The following is a 24992-nucleotide window of genomic DNA, read 5'->3' as shown; positions in this document are numbered from 1 at the left end:
GCTTCAGACAGTGCCCCAGCAGCTCCCATTGGCCGCAGTTCCCCGTTCCTGGCCAATGGGAGCTGCTGGGGATGGTGCCTGAAGCAACAGCAACACACAGACCCCTGGTTTCGGCCACTTCCCGGAGCGGTGTGGGGACAGGCAGACAGGCGGCCTGCCCTGCCCCCAGTGTGTGTCGGGCCGGAGCCTGCCCCCTCCAGCCCCTCCTGCAGCCCAACCCGCTCCTGCACCCCACACCTCAACTCCCTGCCCTGAGCCCCCACCACACCCCTCCTGCCCTCCCTGGGGGCAGGAAGGGGCAGAGTTGGGTGGGGATTTCAGGGAAGGGGTTAGAATGGGGGCAGGGCCTCATGGAAGGGGTGGGGTGGGGGCGGTGTCAGTAATGCAGTCCTCAGCCAATGTACTAGTCCTCATGTGGCCCTTGTGGTCATTTGAGTTTGAGACCCCTGATCTAGTCCAACCCCCCTGCTCAAAGCAGGACCAATCCCCAGACAGATTTTTGCCCCCGATCCCTAAATGGCCCCTTCAAGGAGAACTCACAACCCTGGGTTTAGCAGGCCAATGCTCAAACCACTGAGCTATCTCTCCCCCCTTGCTGCAGAACTGTGCTCAAATCACCTCAGCACTATGTCTTCAGGCGGGGCAGCTACAGGAAATAAAGGGATAAGGTTACGGACAGGATGAGATGCCCCTAACTAACTAGGGCTCTGGGCTAAACTGCAGGGAACCCCTCAGCACTAGAATTTAAATGAATCTCTGCCCCTTTGGGTTTTCCCCCTTCCTCTGAATGCTTAGGCTCTGGGTGGCAGTGGCTGACACTGTGGCGCACACAATACGGAGTAATGGCAATTGGCGAGTCAGAACCTGCTCCCTGCCGGGATGTTTAGAATGAAGTATTGGGAAATGGTGGTCTTCACTGCTCTTTATCTGTTGTTATTCTCCAAATAAAACCACACTCATTCCCTCCAGTAGTCCCACACAGCATCTCCTTGAAGCTTTACACACAAAAAGGGTCCGTGATCTGCCAGGGCTCCAGCAATGGAAGCTGTCTCCCAGCAATCCCCTGTCTGTGCCCAGCTGAGTCACTCGGCTTCTTCACATAGACTTTAAGGCTGGAAGGGACCATTGTGATCATCTAGTCTGACCTCCTGCACATTGCAGGCCACAGACCCTCACACACATACCAACGCTCCAGGAATGTCCTGGAGTATCCAGGAATTAAAGATTAATCTTTAATGTGATGAAACCTCCAGAACTATGTACCACCAAAATTGGCAATCCTACACACACACCCCTCTTTTAATAGATCCATAACCTCTGGCTGAATTATTGAAGTCCTCAAATCATAATTTAGAGTAAATGGTGGTCTCTCTCTAAATTTGAGTCTTTAGTTTAAACCAGCTAGTGCCCCATGCCCATGCTGCAGAGGAAGGTGAAAAACCCCAGTGTCTCTTCCAATCTGACCTGGGGGAATGAGCATGTGGGCAAGACCCACCAAGCAGATACCTGGGAAAGAATTCTCTGTAATGACTCAGAGCCCTCCCCAGCTAGTGCCCCATCTCTGGCTACTGAGGATTTTTGCTAGTAGCAGTTGCAGATGGGCCACATGCCATTGTAGGCAATTTCATCATACCAGCCCTTCAGCATTGATCAAGTTCAGTCTTGAAGCTAGTTAGGTTTTTTGACCCCACTGCTCCACTTGGAAGCCTATTCCAGAACTTCACTCCTTTGATCGTTAGAAATCTTTGTTTAATTTCAAGCCTAAACTTGTTGAGGGCCAGTTTATATCCATTTGGTCTTGTGTCAACAATGGCACTTAACATAAATAACTCCTCTCCATTATTTATAGAGAGCAATCATATCTCCCCTCAGCCTTTGTTGGGTTAAGCTAAACAAGTCAAGCTCCTTGAGTCGCCTCTCGTAAAGTAGGTTTTTCCATTACTCTGGTCATTCTAGTAGCCCTTCTCTGCACCTGTTCCAGTTTGAATTCATCTTTCTTAAACATGGGTGACTAGCACTGCACGTAGTATTCCAGATGAGGTCTCGACAGTGCCTTGTATAATGGCAATAACACCTCTCTCTCTCTGCTGGAAATACCTCGCCAGATGCATTCTAGGATTGCATTAGCCTTTTTCACGGCTGCATCACATTGGTGGCTCATAGTCATCCTGTGGTCAGCCAATGCACCCAGGTCTTTCTTCTCCTCTGTTGCTTCCAACTGATATCTCTCCAGCTTATAGCAAAAATTCTTGTTATTAGTCCCTACATGCATGACATTGCATTTTGCTCTATTACATTTTATCCCATTTCTATTACTCCAGTTTTCAACATACTCTAGATCTTCTTGTATGCTATTCTGATCCTCCTCCATATTGGCAATACCTCCCAACTTTGTGTCATCCACAGATTTTATTAGCACACTCCCACTTTTTGTGGCAAGGTCATTAATGAAAATGTTAAATAAGATTGGTCCCAACACCAATCCCTGAGGAACTCCACTAGTAACCTCCCTCCAGGCTGACAATTCACATTTCAGAATGACCCACTGTAGTCTCCCTTTTAACCAGTTCTTTAGCCACCTTTCAATTCTCTCATTAATCTCCATCTTTTCCAATTTAACTAATAATTTCCCATGTGGAACTGTAGCAAATGCCTTACTGGAATCCAGTTAGATTAGATCTACTGCATTTCCTTTGACTAAAAAATCAGTTATCTGCTCAAAGGAGGAGATCAGGTTCATCTGGCATGATCTAACTTTTGTAAAACCGTGTTGTATTTTATTCTAATTACTGTTTATCTCTATATCCTTAATTATTTTCTCTTTCAAAATTTGTTCCAGGACCTTGCGTATAATTGAGGTCAAACTACCAGGCCTGTCATTTCCCGGATCACTTTTTTCCCTCTTTCTTAAAAATAGGTTCTATATTAGCAATTCTCCAGTCAGAAGGCATGACCACCCCTCCAGTTTACAGATTCATTAAAAATCCTTGCTAGTGGGTTTGTAGTTTCATGTGGCAGTTCCTTTAGTATTATTCTATGGAGATTATCCAGGTCCTCTGATTTGGTCCCATTAAGCTGTTTGAGTTTAACTTCCACCTTGGATGTGGTAATTTCTGCTTCCATATCCTCATTCCCAATAGCCACCCTGCCACTATTCCCAAAGCTCTTTATTAGCCTTATTAAAAACAGAGGCCATGCCTAGATTATCTTTCATCTCCACTCTCTTCTTAGTGCTTAGCAGCCCCACTTCTTCTTTCCTTATTGTTTATATAGCTATCTAACCTTTCACTATTGGCTTTAGTTTCCTTTGCGATATCCAACTCTGTTTGGCTTTTGGCAGTTCTCACTTTTTCCCTAAACTTTCTGTCCTCCAGGAGATAGCTTTCCTTGCTGATCTGTCCTATCTTCCATTCCTTGTAGACTTTCTGCTTTCTCTTAATAACTCTTGGAGGTGCTTGCTCATCCAGTTTGGATGAATTTTCCCCCCCTGTGCTTGGGATGCAGGTTTCAGATAGCTTCTGCAACTTTGACAAAGTAATTCTAAGCCTCCTGTACATTCATATCCTTGAGTTCTTCAGTCCAGTCCACTTCCCTAACTAATTCCCTTTTGAAATCAAAGGCCTTAGTTGCAGACTTATTTTTGTTTATCCTTCCACTTAGTTTAAACTGAATTAGCTCATGATCCCTAGAGTTGGGGACTGGCTCAGAGGTACATCTATAGGTGCAGGTGTTGGCCATTTGCATGCAAGCATTTATATGTGTCACTGCATTTGTGCCCCTCGATATGGAAATTGAGTCCATAGTGACATTATAAGGACATTAAGGTTAAGTCCAGTACTAAAAAATTAGAAAATGCCAGCCTAAGGTTAGCTTAATTCAGCCACGTGTGTGTATAGATTGTGATACAGTTTTTAGTTACATGATCACATCCTATTTTTCCCACAGGAAAAAAACAGACGCATGCAGGGAGATCTCACACCCTGTTGACTTTCAAACATTCGAGCAAGAAATACCGGGACTGTAAAAACCAAATTCTGCTTGCAGCTGTATTGCACCAACCCACTGAAGTCAAAGCGGTTGCACCCCTGTAACTGAGAGCAGGATTTGGCCCAGTGTTTTCTAACCCTTACCCTTGTTTTTCCTGATTCATGGAGTCAGAAGCAGAACCACAAAGCAGCTGCTGAGAGTTGGTTGCTTTATTTTATGGTAAATATTGTTCTGTCACTGCCCTGTAACTCTCCCCTGTCTGCTCCAGCCTATCCTGAGCTGGGCACTACCCCAGGCATGAAGATGATCAAGAGAGAGCAACACCGAGTACTGAAGTGCCGATTGCCAAAAACCCTGATGATAGCATCGAACTCATAGGTCCCCACTTAGAGCACAGCCTCCTGTGGTACCCCTTAGCACGTTAGCCCAGCTGGGTGGGTGTTAGGGCCTGTAGCTTCCTTCACATCACTGCTCTAGTTTCTGCTCCCTGTCTAATGGAGGGACCCTCCTTTTAGGTTGGAGGCTATTTCTTCATAAAGAGTTTATTAGATTGTGGAATTGTGGCTTTTTGGCAATCAAGAAAGCCCATCTTGGTCCAGTCCAAAGTGAAGGCAGCAATTAGAAATATAAAAGCAACTCATAACAAATGGAAAAAGAGGGAAATAGATGGCAATCAATATAAATTAGAAGTGATGAAGTGCAGAAAATTGATAAGGGAAACTAAGGACATCAGGGAAAAATCCATGGCTGGCAGGCTAAGGACAGTAATGAAGGTTTATTTTAAAAGTATATTAGGAACAAAAGAAATTCTAGCAATGGTACTCCATTACTAGATGGAAATTGTGCACTTGTTAATAATGATGCAGAAAAGGCAGTAGTATTCAATAAACATTTCTGTTCTGTATTTGGAAAAAAGCAGAATGATGTAATCTCATTATCTGAGGACGATGAACTACTTTCCAGTCCATGAGTAACTGAGGACGACATTAGACAACATCTAGGTATGAACAGGTTTAAAATCAGTAGGCCCAGATAACTTGTACCCTAAAATCCTAAAATATTTGGCTCGAGAGCTTTGTCTCAAAGATAATTTTTTAATAAATCAGGGAAAATCCAGAAGACTGGACGAATGCGAATATGCCAATATTCAGAAAGGTGACGCTCAGGGCATTAGGCGAGTTATCCTGAGTTCAATCCTAGGAACAATAATGGAAAAGCTGATTCAGGATTCCATTAATAAAGAACAGGAATATAACATTTGGCAGTCAACATTATTTGATGGAAAATAAGACGTCAAACAAACCTGATTTTGTTCTTTGAGGAGATTGCAAGTTTGGTTGATAAAGGTAACTGAATAGATATAACAGACGGAGACTTTTGTAACATGTTTGACTTAGTAGCACACAACACTGATTAAAAAATTAGCACTATAGCAATAAAGCATGTTAACTGGCTAACTGACAGATCTCAAAAAGTAGTTGTCAATGGGGAATCATCTTCAAATGGGGTTGTTTCTAGTGGGGTTCTGCAGGAATTGGTACTAGGCCTGATGCTATTCAACATTTTCATCAATGATCTGGCAGTAAATATAAAATCACTGCTGGTACAACTTGTAGGTGACACAGATTGTCAGAGTGGTAACTAATGATGAGGACCGTGAGATCATACAGAGCAACCATTGAAACAAAATGCCAAGTTAGCCATCTAGGGATAAAGAATGCAGACAACACCGCTAGAATGGGGAATTGTATCCTGGAGAGCAGTGAATCTGAAAATAATTTAGAGGATCATAGTGGACAAGCAGTTCAACGTGAGCGGCCACTGCAAAGCTATGGTAAAAAGGGCTAATGTGGTCTTATAAACGGGAGTAGTGAGTAGGGGGAGGACTTTACCTCTGTTACAGCATTGGGGGAACCGAGACTGGAATAATGCATACAGTTCTGGTGTCCACGTTTTAAGAAGAATGTTGAGAAATTGAAGAGGGTGTAAAAAAGAGTCACAAAATTATTCAAGGGCTGAAAAAAATGCCTTACAGTGAGAGATTAAACAGCTTGATCGGTTTAGTTTCCCAAAAAGAAGTTTGGGAGCTGACTTGATTATGCTGTCTGAGTACCTTCACGGGGAGAAAATACGAGGCACTAAAGGGCTCTTTAATCTAGTTGAGAAAGGCATAACATGAACCAATAGCTGGAAGCTGAAGCCAGACAAATTCGAATGGGAATGTAAGGACAAACTGTTTACAGTGAGGGTGATTAACCATGGAACCAACTATCCACGGAAGTGCTGGATTCTCCATTTCTTGATATCTTCAAGACTGGAGGCCTTTCTGGAAGCTGTGCTTTAGACTATTACAAACACAGCTCATTGAGCTCAATACAGAGCAACTGGGTAAAGTTAAATGGCCTGTGTTATAGACTAGATCAGGGGTTCTCAACCTTTATCTTTCTGAGGCTCCCCCCAACTCCACCGCCCAGCTGTGTCACGACATATTTTTTTCTGCATATAAAAGCCAGGGCCGGCATTAGGGGGTAGCAAACAGGGCAAGTGCCTGGGTCCCCATGCCCTGGGGGCCCCGCAAAGCTAAGTTGCTCAGGCTTAGGCTTTGGCTTGAGCCCCGGGTGTGGGGCCTTGGGGCATCAGCCCCATTCAGTGGGGCTTCGGCTTTATCCCTTGGGCCCCAGCAAATCTAATACTGGCCCTGCTTGGCAGACCCCCGAAACCTGCTCACGTCCCCCAGGGGACCCCAGATGTCTGGTTGAGAACCACTGGACTAGATGATCTAATGGTCTCATCTGGCCTTAAGCTCTATGAATCTCTGAAAGCTTAGGCAGGCAAGTCTCATCATGCAGTAGCTTTAGCTCTGGTGACTTACACATCTGTCCACCAGGGAACAGTGAGAGTAGCAACCTTTTCAGCTGCATGTGCATTATTAACATAGCACACACTATCTGTTGTGATTTGGGGCAAGCTCTTACTGCCCTAATCCCAACCAGTGCGCCTCACTCTGCTCTGGCGGGCCTCTCCCCATTTTGTAGCTGAACTGGAGTTTACTCTCTGTGGCCTGTTCAGACCTTGGATTCTCTGATGAGGCTGCTAACAAAGGGGGACAGTTAGTGCCAACTGGAGTGGTGGTTTTGGTGTTGTGGCCAATTGTCAACTGGGATTGGAACCCTCAACTAAGTTCACACTGGCCAACACCCCATCCGTTTGAGTAGGGTGTAAAATTTGATTTTACAGTCTGACTTCTCTATAGTCACCACTGAGCTGGGCCAGATTCAAACAGGGCCTTAGAAACAAAAAGTGCTGAATCCCATTTTCCAAGAGCCATCCGGCTCCCCCTGACCTGGGCTTGAATAGGAACTGGTGACTTCAAGGTAAAAGGCTCCATATCCCATTCTGTGATCCAGCCTGTCCCCATGACCTAGGTCTGACTGGATCCAGTACACTAGTGGGCAAATTCAGTAGTTTTCTCTCCAAAAGCCAGCCAGTCCCCCCTCTCAACGAACTTGAGGCCAGATTGGAGCTGGGGACTCGTGAGTGAAAGGGCTCATATCTCATACCTCAACTCCTGCTCCAGCCAATCATTCCTCTCCAACCAGGGCCCATATTGGGAGCAGCATTCTAAGAGGGAAAAGGGTCTATACTCTATTTCCAGACCCCTGAAGATAAGGCCTACATTTTCACCAGGTACTCAATTCACTTCTAAGCTGAAAGAAAAACAGTGTGAGAGAGTGGGCGCTGTGTTAGACCCCCACTGGAGAGACTCATTGTTACCAGGAGCCAGCACATAGCCAGGCACTGATCCTCTGACTTTTCAGGAGCATCTCAGAGTGCGAGATCCATGTTGGCCTTGGCTCCCTGAACCTCACATCAGTCCGGGCCATGGTTTTACCTGAGTTGGCAAGGGCCAGGGCCTTGAGTGTGACAAACTCCTCCTTCTCCACCTTCAGCTTCTTGTACCGGCGCACCAGCTGCAGGATGGCCAGGTAGAGCTCCAGCAGCCCCGTCAGGCGCGAATGCTCCTCATCCATGATGTAGTCCTCGGCGTAGACCAGCTTGTCCTCGTAGGGCAGTGAGCGGTACACAATGCCCAGGATGAGGATCTCCATCCAGGCGCTCTGCAGGAGGCTCATCTGGTCCCCCAGGGAGAGATTAGAGAAACCTGACAGGGCAAATGACAAGCAAGGTCAAACTGGGATGGGCTCCAAAGGCTGTATCCCCAACAGCTCCCCAGTTTTTCTGGGAATCACTTCATCTTCCCAATCCCCTGCACATTACATGGGGTCACTGAGCATCTCTCCAAAACCTGTGGTGAGCCTTCCAGCCCAGGTCAATATACTTGAGTTTGTGGGGATTACACTAGCACTCAAAAACTGCTGTGGAGACAGTGCTCTGAAGTTGTGGCCTGGGCTTGAGGTCTAATGCCGCCTCCTTCCCCCCAGGCTTCAAAGCCTGGGCTGCTATGTCTACACACCTATTTTTAGTGTGTGATTGGGAGCCCAAGTCTTTTGACCTGGGCTGGGAAGCTTTTGCTGCCGTGGGCCGTGTAGACATGCCCTGTCTAGGTACTTACATGGCCCTCATCATGTAGTGTCTGGCACCTCTGGAATTTACCCATCTCTCTACTTCCCAGTCCACCTGCAGCCCTGCCTGGAATCCATCCTTTGGGTTCCCCATTTTCCCTTGAGGCACTGTCCTGAATACAGCACAGGCCTCAGGCCACACCATGGTGGGATGTACCCTGACCCTGTTCCTCCTGCAGTTCTGCCTGGCAGGTACTTTGCTCCCCTGTTCCTCCTGCTGTATTTTCTGTAATGCAAGAAGGAGAGTGAGACGAGAGGCGCACTCTGCTCCAGTGTCTGACGTACAAGGGAGTGTGAGAAAGATTTCTCCTGAAATGTTCAGACCTCATCAGAAGCTTCTCATCAGAAAAGCAATGAGGGAAAAACTCTGCTGGAGCCTAAGAAAAAGGAGAGAGACGGCAGAGATGACCTCAGGCTCTGTAGCAGCCTGACATTGGATCCCGAATGGACACAGCTGCCCTGTGTCCATTTGTCAGCAAATCCTAAACACAGTCCCTGCCCACCCTGTCAGAGACCTGAGCGGGGTGTCTGTCTCTGTTTAGCAGCACTGGGGCAGCCTGTCCTGGCAATAGAGTTTCACAGCACTGAGTTGAAATGGGAAGGCCTGAGTATTTCTAAGCAGCAGGAACTTGGTGCAGCATTCTCTCCCCTCCCTCACCTTCAGGCTCCCGCCTTTCTCTCCAACACTGGCTTTTTTTCCCCTCTAGTTTTCTCTCCTAACTCAGCATCCTCTGCCCCTAGATCACTCTCCTCCTGCAGCCCTGTCTGAGCTCATTAGCCTCTGCCTCCGAGACTTCCCAGCCCGACAGGCTGCGAACTGTGCGCAGCGAGATGCCCTTTATTCCCACAGCCTTCACCGCTCACGTCGCTGTGTCTGGGCCCAGGTAACCAGCCACTGCAATGATCATTTGATTTCTCTTGTTATCAAGTCAGCAATTAACAAAAGAACTGGTGATTGCTGTATTGACCGACTGTAGGTTCTATTTTTCTATCTGTGCTATCTCAGCCCAAGGAAGTGAGGGCAGAGGGATGGGTTAGTCTTATTTATTTATCACTACGCCATGTTTTGTGTTGTGTTGCCAGGGGAAGCAAAGGGTGATAATGGCATGGCAGCCCTTGGACATCCAATTTCCCTTATCAGGCCCCTGAATAGAAAAGAGGCCCCAGGCCACATTAATTAACAGATACCAATCAGCTGTCACGTGTTGTGTGTGTGAGGTCTGGGGGTAGCAGTGGGTGGGAGGAAGGAATCGATAATCCATTGGGGAGGAGTGCCAGAGGGAATAAGGGAACAGCTAAAGACCACCAGGGAAACGAGCTGGAATAGAGAGTGAAATGAGTTAGACTGAATCCCTAGCTGAGTGCTATCTGCCCAACAGCGTCTGGTCTATCATCGCTGTGTGAGGGATGCTCGCGCACAATCCCCATTGTCGCAGGCGTCTCTCCAGATAACAATCCAGGCCTGTTCCAGGCCCTGAATATGTTTGTATAGGAAGGACCTGCTGTTTCTTAAGTTAGCTAAGGTTGGCCAGGAGTGCATGGAGGTCTTGGAGGTTTAGGTGTTCACATCAGCAAAGTTTTGGGCCCCCTACTGCAGGCTGTCACAGCCAAGAGAACAGTAATATGTGGGTTCCTTCTTTAAAAAAAATCTGTTTCTCTGAGACCTGCCTCTTCCTTTGTCCTCAGCCTCTCCTCTGGCAGCTAGTATACAGTCCCCTTTTACCCCAGCCCCTAAAGGCAGCATTCTGAGTAAATGGGAGAATGGTCTGATGAGAAGTGTGCATCAGGCTCCTGGCCTCTGGATTTCTGATGCCTTGCTGACACTGCCCTCTGCTGCATGTGGAGCTGATGCTATCCCCTCTGGGAGAGAGGATGTCTGCTTTGCAGAGCAGTTATTATAGCTTCGGTTCCCAAAGTTTATAGCCTCTCTCTCTCTCTCCTATCTGCACTCCCCACTCCCTACCCTCTATCCAACCACTTTGGCATTAGCCGTTCATTCAACTACAGAAAGGAAGGCTGGTCCAGTGCTTCAGGTTCTAGCCTTGAGGACCCTAGCTTCAACTCCCATAGCTGTCTTGGGTCAGTTGCTTAGTCTTCATCTGCCTCAGTTCCCAATCTGTAAAATGGGGATAATAGCACTTCTCTTCCCGAAAGAGGTGTTGTCACAATAAATATGGTGAAGATTTTGAGGTGCTCAGCCATATGGTAATGGGGCCCAGACACACAGGATTTCCTCCTGCTTTTCTTTTTGGATAGTGTCAATCAGTTCTTCCAAATTATCTCCTTTCTTTGCAGCTGCCGGTGTGCACAGTATGTGGCCTTACAGGTGTGTGTACAAAGTCCATCCTGCTCTCTATGGATCTTGTGCATTGCTTTGATTCCTCTGGCCTCACAGAGCAATGCTCAGACCCATCCACCTCTGTAAGTACACCTTATTAATCACCAGTCTTCCCATGATGTCATCCAGTAGCTCCCCAGCTTGACCTACTTGTCCCCAGGCCCAGTACGCAGTACATCCTTTCCCCACTGTGCTAGCATCATCTGGAACAGCCCCCTTTGCTCCTGCACAGACCTGTGTCCTAAACTTTCTCTTCAAAACACACCTTGGAACCCCACCTCCTGCTGGGTTCTGATTCCTAATGAACCAGTTAATTCCTGCCCCCTGGGCTCAGTCCTTCTCTCCAAAGTGTCACCTCTGCACCCTAACTCCCATCCCACCTGCAGCTGCTGGTCCAAATCCCTCTTTCACGCAGGCATGCTCTCCATTAACTGCAGTAGGCACCCATGTAAGAGCAGAATGTGGCCTGCTCCCTATATTGCTATTGTATTGTTACATACAGTGCCTCCTTTATGGCCTGTATAAATGGCAATCACTTGTGGAAAGGTTTGGAAAACTGCTAGAAAGTATGCTGGATGGAAATGAATTGTGTATATTAGATGGACCTATGCAAGTAGTTCTCAACCCTTCCAGGCTACTGTACCCCTTTTAGGAGGCTGATTTGTCTTGTGTACCCCAAGTTTCACCTCGCAAAGTCAGACACACAAAGAAACGGGTCACAGCACACTATTACTGAAAAACTGCCGACTTTCTCATTTTTACCATATACTTATCAAATAAATTGTGACCCCCAGGTTGAAAAACTCTGATATAGTATACAGAGCAGTATAAACAAGTCATTGTCAGTATGAAATTTTAGTTTGTATTGATTTTGCTAGTGCTTTTCATGTAGCCTGTTCTAAACTAGGCAAATATCTAGATGAGTTGACGTACCTGCTAGAAGACCTCTGTGTACCCCCAGGGTACATGTACCCCTGGTTGAAAACCACTGACCTATGGCACCTGTGCCTGTCTCTGTAACCCCTTTCACAGATCAGTCACCACCGGAGATCTGTGATTTAAAGAGCCAGATGCTGATCTCACACTGGTATAAATGAAGTAACTCCATGGACCCCAGGCGAAGTGAACTCTGGATTTATGCTGGTGTCGCTGAGATCAGAACGTGGCCCAAGGAGTTTAGGTAGACATCTGTGGTAAGAACTAGAAGCAGTGAGTGAGTCTGTCCCCAGGAAGAAGGAAGCTTCCTGTTCTACTGGAGCTAGTTAGTAACAGTGTGAGGTTACGGGTCAGTTGGCATTGGCAGGGACTCTCTCCAGAATCTCTGCCAGTTGGACTAAAATTGGGAGAGTTATTGGCCATAAAGACCTAATCTATATGCACAGCAAATTCACCAGTTGCCTCCTATTCCAATGAAGAAACAAGACTAGGGAGGCAGGTATGATAAGAAACGGTGCATAGACAAAACCCCACTGAATGCAAAAATAGAGATACAGGGTTAGATCCTCAGGTCTGGCTCAGCTTTGCTCAACACAGGGCAAAGAAACTGTTTTATGTCACCTTTGTGATCCCCACCAGCGTGCAGCCAGCTAGAGGCTGTTTCAATCCCTGGTGCAAATTAGAGCACTATTTAGGGCTGCTCTAACTTCCAGCTGCAGGTTGCCACATCCCCTGTGGAAAGTTACTTGATTTGCCCTAGCTGATGTAGTGACATTTGGTTTTTTTATTTCAGTGATTTGGCAGGGTGAGCTCCCAGAATTTTTTTTTTAAACCCACACACATAATTTGTGGCAAGTGGAGTTCATAATCTGTTAATTTATTATCATTTCTGTCATCCTGGAGGGCCATTAGCAGAGGTAATAAAGGGAGCTGTAATTATAGGATCTGAGGCCACTCCAGACACAGCTGCTGTCATTCCACTTGCCATATTTCATTCTGTGCTGGTGCTATCAGCTTCCTAGTGAGAACAACACAACGGCTACCTTGGGACAGCCTCTGTTGTTGTCCCTCAAGAGAAGTCTCCTCTTCCCGCAGAAAAGCATGTGTAAAAGGTAGATGAAATACAAAGGTGATTAACAGAGGGACTGGGTAGGAGGAGGAGAAGGAGAGTCTCATCCAAAGGGGAAGGACTCCAAGCTGGCTGGGGAGGACATTGAGCTAATAATGTTTGCTGAACACTTTTAAATCATGTTCTCATGTTCCTGATTGCAGGAGAGTGGCTTTAATGTCAGCAAAATGAAACAGATTAAGCTTAAAGAACAAGAGTTTGCTCTGGGACCTGGTATCTGAAGTGCTGGTCCCATTCCTGTGCCTTGGGTTGAAAAACAGCATTCTAATTTAACACAAGACTGACAGATGTGATCTTTAGTCCTTTCGCCTTGTTCTTAGTGTCTGAGATCCAGGGGCTAGATTCACAAGCGGGGCTTAAAGAACAGGAGTACTTGTGGCACCTTAGAGACTAACACATTTATTTTGAGCATAAACTCAAAATAGTCTGTATCCGCAAAAATGCATCCAAAGAAGTGGGCTGTAGCCCACGAAAGCTTATGCTCAAATAAATGTGTTAGTCTCTAAGGTGCCACAAGGACTCCTGTTCTTTTTGCGGATACAGACTAACCCGGCTGCTACTCTGAAAAGGGGGGCTTAGGCGCCTAACTGCCACTTTAGGTGCCAAAGGCTTTGGATACACTGGCAGGTGAAAGACAAAACTTTTGTTGTTCAGAGATGTTAAAAAACACACACCTCCCTGAAAGACAAAAGTTTTGTCAATGACAAGCACTGGTGTGAACAGCGCTTTGTTGACAGGAGCGCTCTCCTGCCGACAACACTAACGCCGCTCGTTGGGGTGGAAGTTTTTTGTCGGCAGCCATGTCGCTAAAAGCTGCATAGTGTAGCCATAGCCTTTAAGTCCCAACATTTAGAGCCTCAAAAATCCCTATTCCCAGCAGCTCCTTAACACTGTAGGCACCTAAGTTTCCACTGATAAGTCCCCATGGCACCTAAATTTCTGCCAGGGCCGTGCGCATGCCCCCAGCTGCCTAAGTCCTGGGGGCAATGACAACCTAAGTAGTCACTGGAGCAGGGATTTGAACTCTCCCACATGAGTGCCCACCCACGGAGTCAGTCTCAGACTCTAACTCTCTATGGAATAAACTCCAAAACAAAAAGCACAGTCACAACTGGGACAGATCACAGCTATGAAAATAAAACCACCAACCCCTCCCCATCCCAGACTTTTTGGTCTGAGAACTAAGAGGTCAATTTGATGTCATAGGCCATCATCAGATTGCCGTTTTGCCAAACTCATCTGTATTTTTTTCTTAGCCATTGCGAGCAACTGAATGACTGCAAACATAGTGTGAAGTGGAGTTTCAGGTAAGTCATTCTGTGCCTGAAAGCAGGCTGAACTGCAGCTCTGCCAGAGGTAGTATAAAATTACTGCAGTAACAACGGCCAGAGGCTCAAAGAAAATACACAGCAAATGGCTGTCCTTCCTTATCGAGGTAGATACCAAATCCGCTGGTGTTTGAAAAGGTTCAAAAGCCAATTGGCCATAAGTCTGGCCATGCAACAGTGGAACTCTCTGTTTCAGGCCAAAAGATCCCAAGTGTGGCCATTAAAGGAGCAGAATAGTAGGAGGTGTGCCATGGGGTGTATCTGAACTGCAGAAAAAGCCCTGGGGCAGCAAGTCTCATGGGGCTTGCACTATGAGGCTAAAAGTAGCAGTGTAGGGCCTGGTCCCCACTAAGCCCCCACTTCGGACTAAGGTACGCAAATTCAGCTACGTTAATAACGTAGCTGAATTAGAAGTACCTTAGTCCGAACTTACCGCGGGTCCAGACGCGGCAGGAAGGCTCCCCCGTCGATGCCGCGTACTCCTCTTGGCGAGCTGGAGTACCGGCGTCGACGGCGAGCACTTCCGGGATCGATCCGGGATCGATTTATCGCGTCTTAACCAGACGCAATAAATCGATCCCAGAACATCGATTGCCTGCCGCCGGACCCTCCGGTAAGTGAAGACGTACCCTAGGTGTTCCCACTCAGGCTGGAGCGTGGGGGAATGGGTCTCAGAGCCTGGGCTCCAGCCCAAGCAGGAACGTCTGCACTGCATGGGAATCCACAGTCTCCTCTGTCCCAGGGGAAGCCTTTATCTATTATGTGCTTCCCCTGTGAGTTACCTCTGACATACAGTTTCTGGTGAAATACCTGCCGATGTATATCCCTGTACTTGATGGGAACTCTATTACTTCGAAGGAACCACAGTGCCCCACTAAGACAATCTTGTGGACAATTCAAAACTACTGAATGATGTTACGAAAAATATTCCTTCAGGACCCTCTGGTATAATGCGCTCCTAATGTGTGAGCCACGTGCCAGAATGCTGTTGCCTGGATTTGCCAATGGGAGACAAGTTTAACATCATAAACAAGCTGTTTGTAAGGAGGAGTCTGCTGGGCTGTTGCAGGAAAAATACCTGTAGGGGCCTCTTCCCTTGGCCAAGGGCGATTTAAGTATTTTATTCAAAGTGGGACAGCTTCAACAAGAGAATCCCAAGTGGCGGAAGGCATCTCTGGCCAGCCTTGACTTGAGCTAACTCCCTCTGAGGGGCTAGCTTAGGCAGCTCCCCCCTCAGCATACTGGCTTCTGTGAATCCCCTTTTTAGCTCTGAACTTTCCGCAGGCCTGGGTGCCTCACTTGGGGCTGTGAATTCTACTGGGTGGCAGGGTGCCTAATGGTTAGGCACTGCAAATGCTCAGCCCTAAGTGCCCCTTGGGAATCAAGCCTCACATGTCTACGAGCTCAGTTGTGTGAGAACCTGAGCGTGTGATCGCCCTGGTGTGTGAGCTCCTTGGTGTCTGGGGTTCGGGACGTGCAGACTCAAAGGAACAGACCGCATTGACATGCCCATTTGAGTCAGTCCCCTTCCCTGCGTTAAAATAAAATAAAAAGGTTGTATCCTATTTTACATGTATTAAAATCTCTCGTGTAAAGCACCCAGAGCACTTTGCTCTAAAAGCAATATGATTAGTTTATTACCATTGAGTTGGACTGACCCCTCTGACTGACCCAGGAGCTGTGTTGATTGGGTTGCCCCACTGGGTTTTTTTCGCAGGAAAGGGAAATAGAGAGAAAATAGAGGTGGTTGCAGGAGGACCCTGTCCTTCTGGAAGAAAAAAAGAGCCCCTTTTACAGAGTAGCAGTCACCTTGTGCTTACATCCCCATTCTAGGAGAACAGCAGCAGCACCAAGATGGGAAGTGCATTGGTTCCAAAATGAAATTCGGGGGGAGCAGCTGTTCATTACAGGTGTAAGCAAGTGATCCCTGAGCTATGGTAGGGCATCCCCAGGCTGCAACACCTACGTGTTTGTGAACTAATAGCCACAGTGAGAGTAACCTGTGAGTAACTGTGTTTGGGTATGTCTATCCAGCAAAAAAAAAAAAAAAAAAAAAAACCATGGCAAGGACTCTCAGGGCTGGGTCAACTGACTTGGGCTTGCACTCCGGGGCTAAATATAGCAGTATAGACATTTGTGCTGGGGGTGGAGCCCGGGCCCCACCTGAGCAGGAACATCTACGCTGTTATTTTTAGCCCTGTAGTGTGAGCCTGAATCAGTTCACCTGAGCTCTGAGACTCACTCTTGTAGGTTTTTTTGGCTGTGTAGCCATACCCGTAGCTGCATTGTGTTAATGCCCTTTCTGTTAATGGAGTTAACCCTGCTGCTGGGTTAATGGAGCAATCCAGGCTGAGATTCCTCAATCAGCAACATAGCCTTGTTTGTGCTGAATCAGCCCCAGGTGGATTCTACAGCTAGCGAGTGGTGTAATCCCTGATACTGCAGATCTCCTCTAAGAAGGGCACCCCCGGCATTAACCTCCGCTCAGAAATACTGCCCGCAGAAAGACCGATTTCTCCAAACTCTACAGTCAGACGTGTGGCTCTGTGAAACACCTAATTCGTAGGCGCCTAGCAAATCACTGGAACAACAATGAGAGCCACAAAGCCTGAGTTAGGCCCCTAGGCTTCCTATACAATGAATGGGGAGAGGTGTGAATAGGGAGAGGTAGGTGCCTAAGAATGAGATCCATAAAAGCCTGCTGCATGCTAGGCAGAGAGCTAGGTAAAGTAGTCAGTGGGTGATGCCAGCAAGAGGGGTGTGTCCTAATCCCCACCACCCGCCCCGGTCATGGAGATAGGCATCTGAGTCCAGGCTGCAGGCACCTATTTCTGCTTGCAATCCACAGCCAGGACCCGCTGCCTGGAGTCAGGTGGTGTAGGCGCCTCAGCCATTTCTTGTGAGGAGGAGGTGACCGTGGTGGCCTTTCTTACAACCTTTAACCCGGTGGTTTGGGTACTCACCCGGGACATGGGAGATCCCTGTTTAATTCCCCCCTCTCTGCCTGATGGGTAGAAGGGATTGGAACAGGGGTTGCCCATCTCTCAGGCAAGTACCCTAGCCATTGGACTAGAGAGTGTTCCTCACGCTCTAGGGCACGGGTCTCAAACACGAGTTATTTCCTGCAGCCCGCCATAGCTCCCCTCCCCCCACCCGAGCGCACTGCATCCCCGCTCCTCCACCTATCCTCCCAGTGCTTCCTGCCGCCAAACAGCTCAGGGGAAGAGGCGGAGAAGAGGTGGAGCTGGGGCAGGGATTTGGGGAAGGGGTTGGAATGGGGCCGGGGCTGGGAAGAGGCGGGGCTTTGTGGAAGAGGTGGAGTGGGGGCAGGGGGAGGGCCTTTGTATCTCTGTATGAAAAGGTGTCAGTGATGCGGCCCTCAGGCCAATGTACTAGTCCTCATGTGGCCCTCGTGGTGATTTGAGTTTGAAATCCCTGCTTTAGGGCCAATTAATATTTTTTTTTAATGAAAGTAAAACAACTTTGACAAGAGAGACCCACATCAGAATATCCTGTAGCCCAGTGGTTTGGGCATTCACCTGAGAGGTGGGGAAACCCCTGTTCAAAGCCCTTCTCATTGGACAGTGGGGGAACTGAACTGGGGTCTCCCACATCCTAGGTGAGTACCCTAACCACTGGATGTAAGGGAGGCCCCCTTGTGGTGTTTGTCATGCTCTGAGTAAACCTACTGGATTGGGCTCTGGGTGGAAGACAGGCCTGTCTTCCCCTGGTTTGAGGATTTTGCTGGGGCTTAGGCATGAGAGGGGCATCTGGATCGTGTCTGATGCACATGCCCAGAGGCAGAAACTTAGGGGCCTATGGAACTTTTCCAGTGGAAACGTAGGTGCCCAGTGAGTTTAGGCGCATATAGGGTTGGGTGACAGCTGAGTGGGGGTTTTGTGGATCACAGTGTTATCTAAATCTGCACTTTAGGTGCCTAAATCCCTTTGTGGATCTAGGCCAAGGTACCCAAGAGTCCTCACTTCAAGCAACCCAGGAAATCTTCTCAAGGGGAGCCTCCAACCTTAGAATCCAATGGTGACAAATTTTACAGGGAAACAGTCACTCAGAACAAAGAGGAGCAGCAGCCAAAAAGAGAACAAGGACAAGCTGCAGAAATTAGTCATTGCGTGAGCCAGGCGAGGACAACTGAGCTGTGGCAGGTACTCCCAAATGATCAGACGGGGTCAAAAATGTTTCATGGAAACATGCTGCATGGCTGAAGCAAGGAACTGATTAATCAAGAAGCGGGATGGGAGAGTGTGAACCTGTGCTGAAGCTGGAGTAATGTGTGCAAGGTTTGGCAGATTAGGTCCAGTAGTTGAGTACAAAAAGTTCCTCTGGGCTGGAGGGAAAGAAGGGAGAGGGGATGAGACTGCTGTATCAGATTATTCATGCTGCATGTCTATCTGAAGCAGTCTTCTGCAATGCAGCAAAGTGAGCCCTGGGGACACCTTCTGAAATCCCTCCCCACTAGCCCCTGCATTTTTGCTATGCAATCAGAACTTCTGTCCAAGATGCCTAGGCATCTCCCCTTGATACTTTACGTTATGGAGCTTGACATAAGGTCAAGCCGTGGACTCAGAATGCAACTCATCCAACAGCAGGAATCACATGGGAGCCCCCAATATCTGAATGAGGGAGATGGCCACTCCTTCAATCCTGGACCTGTTACTACAGTGCTGATATTCTACATGGACTGCTGCTGCTGTGCTGAACAAACAGTATGGAAGTCCTGTGCATGCTCCAGTCAGCTTCCCCTTTGAGGTTGATCACATCACAGTCAAAGTGTTCCCAGCCTCCATCAACACAGGAAACAGGAGCTCCAAAGTGGTGCCTTAATCAGTCTCCTGCATGAGTGGGCCTTGCTCTGTGGCTTTGCTCCTTATGGCTAGGAAAGCTTCCCCTTCAGATGGGCAGTGAGCTCCCTATTCTGTGGTGGTGCGGCAGCACAGATCCTGCCCACTAGTGGCAATAGAGGAATATGACAACCTACATTTCCATTGGATACAATGTCTAGTTGCCATGGTTATTTACAAGATGGATTCAGACTGTCTTGAGCCAATGCAACATGTCATGCAAAATCACCGAAGCCTAACACTGTACCACCTAATCCCAAAGGCTAATCACCAGAGGTTATTGCTGTACCACCCAGTCACAGTCACTACTGACTGCTGTACAATATCATCTCTAAGGCTACCACATAATCCCAGGACACTATGTGTATATGATAATTAATTTACACAAATTAATCATATACTGTATTGGAACTCAATGCTAATGAGGGCTTCACCATGAGCAGCTTTCTCTTGAAGTAGATTCAACCCAGCAGAGTGCCAAGATAAAGTGATGCTCACAGAGGTAAATCATTACCTCCCCATGTCTTTCACACTAATGCCCCCTCCCCTAATTTCCCTTTTGTTACCTGGGATGTGCTTTGCCCATCCAATGATCACCACCAGTTCCCTGTCTGCTAAGTCACAGAGGGTTGTCAGTGCTTTGATGTCACTCTCCGGCATGGTGGGGTCAGGCATGGCATAAATCTTCTCTGGCTCTGCCACCAGCAAGTGGGAGACGATCTTAGTCACTGCAAATGTCAAAGGAGAAGTTACTACTGTACCTTTCAGGAGATGGTGTGTATGTAGCAGCTTTCAGACAACACTTAGCAGGATAAACAACTGATAGGAGTTTTCGTACCATACGTCCTGCAGTTTGGGATCTCAGAAATGTGTTTTGCTCACAGCGAGAGGGAGACTGCACTGTAGTTAGTATAGAGTTTTCAAACTTCATCGGCTGCATATCCCTTTCCAAATAATATAGTCTACCAGGTACCCCCATCTGAGATAGGGTAATAATAGACCTATGATTAGATTGCCAAGTCTTCCTAACTAAAATGCGTTGTCCGCCATTACAGGACTTTTCTCATGTACCCCCGATGAAAGCCTGCATACCCCTATGGGTATGTGTACCCCAGTTTGACAACCACTAGTGTAGAGGTTGGAAACTAGAATCTGTGATTCTTCAGTACTGAGCCAACACCTGTAGAAGTCTGACAAAAGCAGGAGCCCACTGTAAGACAGGCTCAGTTATACCAGGTAGATCCCATAGGGATATGACAGGGTGAAAGAAGCCTAAGATAAATGTGATGGACAAACAACTGATGGAATTTTGAGAAGTTCAGAAAACAACTTGGTGACATGGTAGAGCGAGATCAGGGTGTGGGGCTGATTTAGTGGATCTTGGGTGCAGGGAAGACCAGAACATCACTGAAGTTATACACTTAGTCTCTCTCTCCGAGAAAACTCTGGCTGATGATCCATAGAATCCCATCATCAATGGGCCACAGCCTCAGATGACACTCTTCCACCCACACACTACACTTATTGGAAAAATGAATATCTGACAATGGTGGTTTGTAATGGAAACAGAAGGGGACAACCACCACACAACATTATTTGTGCATCCATGGCACCAATAGAAAAAGAAGGTGTGCTGGCCTTAAGGAACACAATAGGAAGCTTGTACATACATGGCTTTTTGGCTGGAGGAGGGATCTGTAAGCTCAGATAAGTACTGCTCTCAGAGTCCAGTCTTCTCTTGTACTTCTGGCGTCCTCCGCGGACTCGATCAAGACGAACCCCTGCGGGCAAGAGAGGAAAGAAACTCATGGTCCCCTAGCAGTATCATAGTGAATTCTGGAATTTCACTGCTACCGCTTTGTAAGAGAGGAGGCCTGGATATTCGTCCTTACCCAGCAGAACTTCCCTGACCAGGCCACCTGGCCTGTCCACTGAATCCAGCACAGCTGTCCCAACAATGCCAGCTGGGCAGCTTCCTGCTCTGACATCACTGGAATAGTTACCTCTTCTGAAAACATTAATGAAGACAAAACCCAGCCCACCTCAACTCTTGAATCATTGTCTGTTTGGCAGATAAATTGAGGGCTTCAGATTTCAGTGCCCTCTGGATGATCATGTTTTTAAAAAGGAAGTCTCAGAAATGTCAATTGAACCTGTGCTTATGAAAAAAACCCTTTAGATTGTTCTTAAAAATGAAAAGTTAAATGTTCTGTGACCTTTCACTGTCTATATTTGAGGAAAGCTGCCCATAACAAATAGATTATGAAATATGAATAGAACCAAGATCTGTCGAGCAAGGCAACCCATAATGAAAGTAGAGCTAAATATAAACAGAAACAAGACGTTGCAACCTCTACCACAGTAAGGCAATGATAAAACTGAACTAGAGAGACAGCGAAGATTTGTAGCAACAACGCCTCAAGTACAATGAGTTAAACAGCAAACAAAGCATCAAATACAACACCGAAATCACTATACCTATACAAACAGCAACAGCAGGATCAAGCATCAATACAAGAACTGCAGCTGAACTTCTACATCAGTACTAGACTTGAGCGAACAGTGGAAAAATAAGACCATGAATAGTTGTCCAAATTATTAAATAAATTCCTTTCTTGTTGGATTTTTCACACTTGCTGTCTGGTCACCCTATCTAAACTGGTCACTGATCCAATGAAGAGACCCACTGAACTCACAGAAAGTCAATGGGCCCTGGCTCCCACATCACAGGGGCACCTTGGAAAATTTTACCCCATCTTTCATATTTCCCTTCTCAGCACCGGGGAGCCTGGTTGGACGGCTCCTCCTCTGACATCCCATCAAGTTCCAGGGAGAGAAGAGAAAAAGAAAGCAGCAGAATTTGGAGCCTAGGGAGACCCAGGAAGAATGGTAGACCTGTGTGAGTACAAACCCGGAGTCCTGTATTAGCCAGGAGACCCCAAGCCTGGCTTCTATCCTGTGACTTCTCCATTGAGATAAACGTGTTTGGATTTCAAAAGACAGAAACCCCATGAGGGCTCCACCACATGCTAGGCTGAAGTCAGTCAGTGAGAAAATATGCCTCCCCGGGAAGTGTTGAGTCAGCAGCAGAATGGGGAAAAGGCTGTGAAAGTGACAAACATCACAAATATGACTGAGTTGCCTGGCCCAAGCAGGGCTTTCTGAATGAACCACAGCTTCTCATTCCCCCTCACTAGAGGCTCGCAGCTCCTGTTTCTTCTATGTGCTGATGGGCAGATATAATATTAGAGGGTAGAATCACCTATCCGCTTAGTAGAGGAAGCTGGGAACCAATCTGCAATTCCCCAGAGTGCACTCTCTGCACATTTTGATGAAGCAAAAGGGAAAAAAACCCGGGGAGGGAGTCACTTTACTTTTACCAAGGAGACATGCAGACAGGCGCATCGTCCTCAGCATTTGGCTGGTGGAATGGCTGCACAGGTTGCAGAGGTATTAGGGATCCTCAATCAGATTATAGGGACACAAAGGACTTAAGTGCATTAAAAGAGATAAGAGAGAGAGACAAGGAGATTTACTCTCCATCCCTCCTTCCCTGGCTGAGTGGATACAGACCTGTTCCTCCAAGGACTTTGGCTTGTTAATTTTGAACGAGACTGTATTTTCTTCCTGTTCCCCATCCAGTGTGACACTCCTTGAGGCAAATGCTTTAAATAAGGTCACAACCATTGTTCTGCCTCAGCAGCAGCAGTATTAGCCTTAAAGAGACAGTGCATGGACTGACCCACATGAGAAACATCTCATCCATTTTCCAATTGCTAATCCGAGCCATTTGTAGGTGTGACAAGCAACTAAATGCATTTCAATCCATTTGTTACGTGTCTTATTATTGATCCTGGGTATAGCGTGCAAGATACTTGAGAGGTAAGTAACAAGAGAAGTACTCTGCCCCGAAGAGCTTACAGTCTAAACAGTCCCATACAGACACAGAAAGGGAGCTCAGCTGATAACAAGCACACTTACTTTTCTCTTGCACTTTTCACTTCCCTGGGTTTTGTTACTTTTCCGTTTGGTTTCTTTGTTGTCTGATTTTGTTATTGCCTCTTACGAGGAAGCGGGGTGGGATGAAGAAGGGCGTTAAAATGGGTTTCCAAGAGAGATGTGGAAGTGTGGTGGGTGGGGTGAGAGAAGCAGTGCCAGACCCGGAGCAGCACAGAGAGGTGGTATCAAGTCCAAAGCAGGATGAGTGCGGCTAGAGAGGCAGTGCCAGGCCCAGAGCAGCACAGGAGAAGGCAGATGAGATAAGAATGGGAGAAGGAGACAAATTGTGAGGCGTGAGTAGAACAAGGTGGGGTAAAGGGAGCAAAGAGATGAGATGAGAGGCACACACGAGACAGGACACCAGGCTGTGCAGGGCCTGGAAACATACAGATGGATGTCAATCCGAAATCACATGGTTAAATACTCTGCTTAACTCCTTTGAGGTTGAATTGCACGGTGTGACACATGGTATGAAAATACTTTGTGGGAGGCAGCCAAGCCTTTAGTGGACACACCTATGCATGATTTGCTGCCTTCAACCCATCCCAGGATGGGAGCAATGGAAACTTGTTACCCTCCAGCTGCTGTATGCCTTTCCAACTAATTTCACACATGGGCCACCACAGTCCACTTCCCAGCAGGACAGGTCACAAAATCACCACCACTACCTGGCACTCACTGGCCCCCACATTGGCAGCTTCAGCAGAGAGGCACAGACAGAGACCGAATTCCTTCCTCACACCTAGAGGGAGTCCCTCCCCATCAGGCATGAGGCACATTGGCATGGGAAAGCCAGCTTTTTCTATTCCAGTTTTAGGGCAGGGGCTCCTTCTGACATGGATGCTTTCGGTGCTGAAAATGTAAACAATCCCACAGATCTACTTGTGCTGTAACAAAGGGAGTGACACATTCCAGTCCTGTCACCTCTGAGCGGAACATCTGCGTTAGCCCTGACACGTATACGAGACTCCCTTCTGACCAGTGTCTGCCATGTTTGTCTGGCTCTCTTTGATTTGAGGTGTATGTTATTAGTTCCCCTGCCTGCCCTATCCCAAAGGGGGTCCCAGGACGAAGGAAGGTGGAGGACTTGGACTTGTGTGTTTGCCTGGTCCTTTTCAACCCATCATTCTGCCCTGGTTAGGGCTGTCAGTTTTCTAACCGTCCTGTTGGTGCCACTCGTGTTCCAGGAGCTCATGTGAAGGGGTCTGTGCCAGTGCCAAGCCTCTGCAGTGCAAGAGCCAATCTGCTGATCTGTTCAAGCTCCCTGTAATTCTCTGCTGTGCCCCCTCAGAGAGACATCTGCCTGACGAGTTCGGGATCAGATGTCCCCTCGCTGACTTGATAACATCAGGCTTTGGGGTTTTTTTTTCTTAATGGAAGTAAAATAATTCCAGTGTTTTTTTAAAAGCTGGACCCACGCCTAGTCTGTCGGAAGTAAAAATAGCCGAGTGTGCAGAGGCAGCAGCACAGGAAATCAGGTTTAGTTTCTCTTTTATATTCTGAGGACTAAAAATACTCTTAAAAGCTCTGTGAAGCTGAGCCCTGGCCAGTGGGAAATGCAGCCTAGGCCCAATATCAGCTGTCACGTCGAATTACTAGCCTCACATCACTTTCTATAGAGTCCTATCACATGCTCCTGAACAGATAGTAACAGAGGGATCTATCCCAGCCCGAAGGGCTCACAGCAGAGTTTTGCCAAGTGGCTCTGATGGGATGATTGGTACCCAGACTGAAAAGAACATAATTAAATGGAGCACTAGGAGGAATGCATAGGCCAGGGAGTGATGCTGTAGTGTTCACACCACCAGCATGGCTGTTCCCTGGACACAGAGG

General features: G+C 47.3%; 1 protein-coding gene and 1 long non-coding RNA gene across 8 annotated transcripts in view; one reads left to right on the top strand and one right to left on the bottom strand.

Annotated features, from left to right (window-relative positions):
• Nucleotides 1–7886, top strand: part of LOC112059059 (uncharacterized) — a 112955-nt gene extending 105069 nt beyond the window's left edge. For all 3 annotated transcript variants that reach the window (XR_010601124.1, XR_010601125.1, XR_010601126.1), the window contains exon 4: nt 3946–7886. This is a non-coding gene — a long non-coding RNA (uncharacterized LOC112059059). The remainder of the gene's footprint in view (nt 1–3945) is intronic.
• The window catches only part of ESRRB (estrogen related receptor beta), a 159171-nt gene that overhangs the window by 4433 nt on the left and 129746 nt on the right, over nt 1–24992 (bottom strand). For all 5 annotated transcript variants that reach the window (XM_065595577.1, XM_065595578.1, XM_042858545.2 and 2 more), the window contains 3 exons: nt 20831–20941; nt 19727–19888; nt 7880–8149 (listed from right to left, as the gene is read on the bottom strand). In XM_065595577.1, the coding sequence (XP_065451649.1) occupies nt 7880–8149; nt 19727–19888; nt 20831–20941 (543 nt within the window). The remainder of the gene's footprint in view (nt 1–7879; nt 8150–19726; nt 19889–20830; nt 20942–24992) is intronic.

The sequence above is a fragment of the Chrysemys picta genome, chromosome 4, assembly GCF_011386835.1.
Source record: "Chrysemys picta bellii isolate R12L10 chromosome 4, ASM1138683v2, whole genome shotgun sequence".
NCBI lineage: Eukaryota > Metazoa > Chordata > Testudines > Emydidae > Chrysemys > Chrysemys picta.
This window is presented reverse-complemented; position numbering and strand designations above follow the sequence as displayed.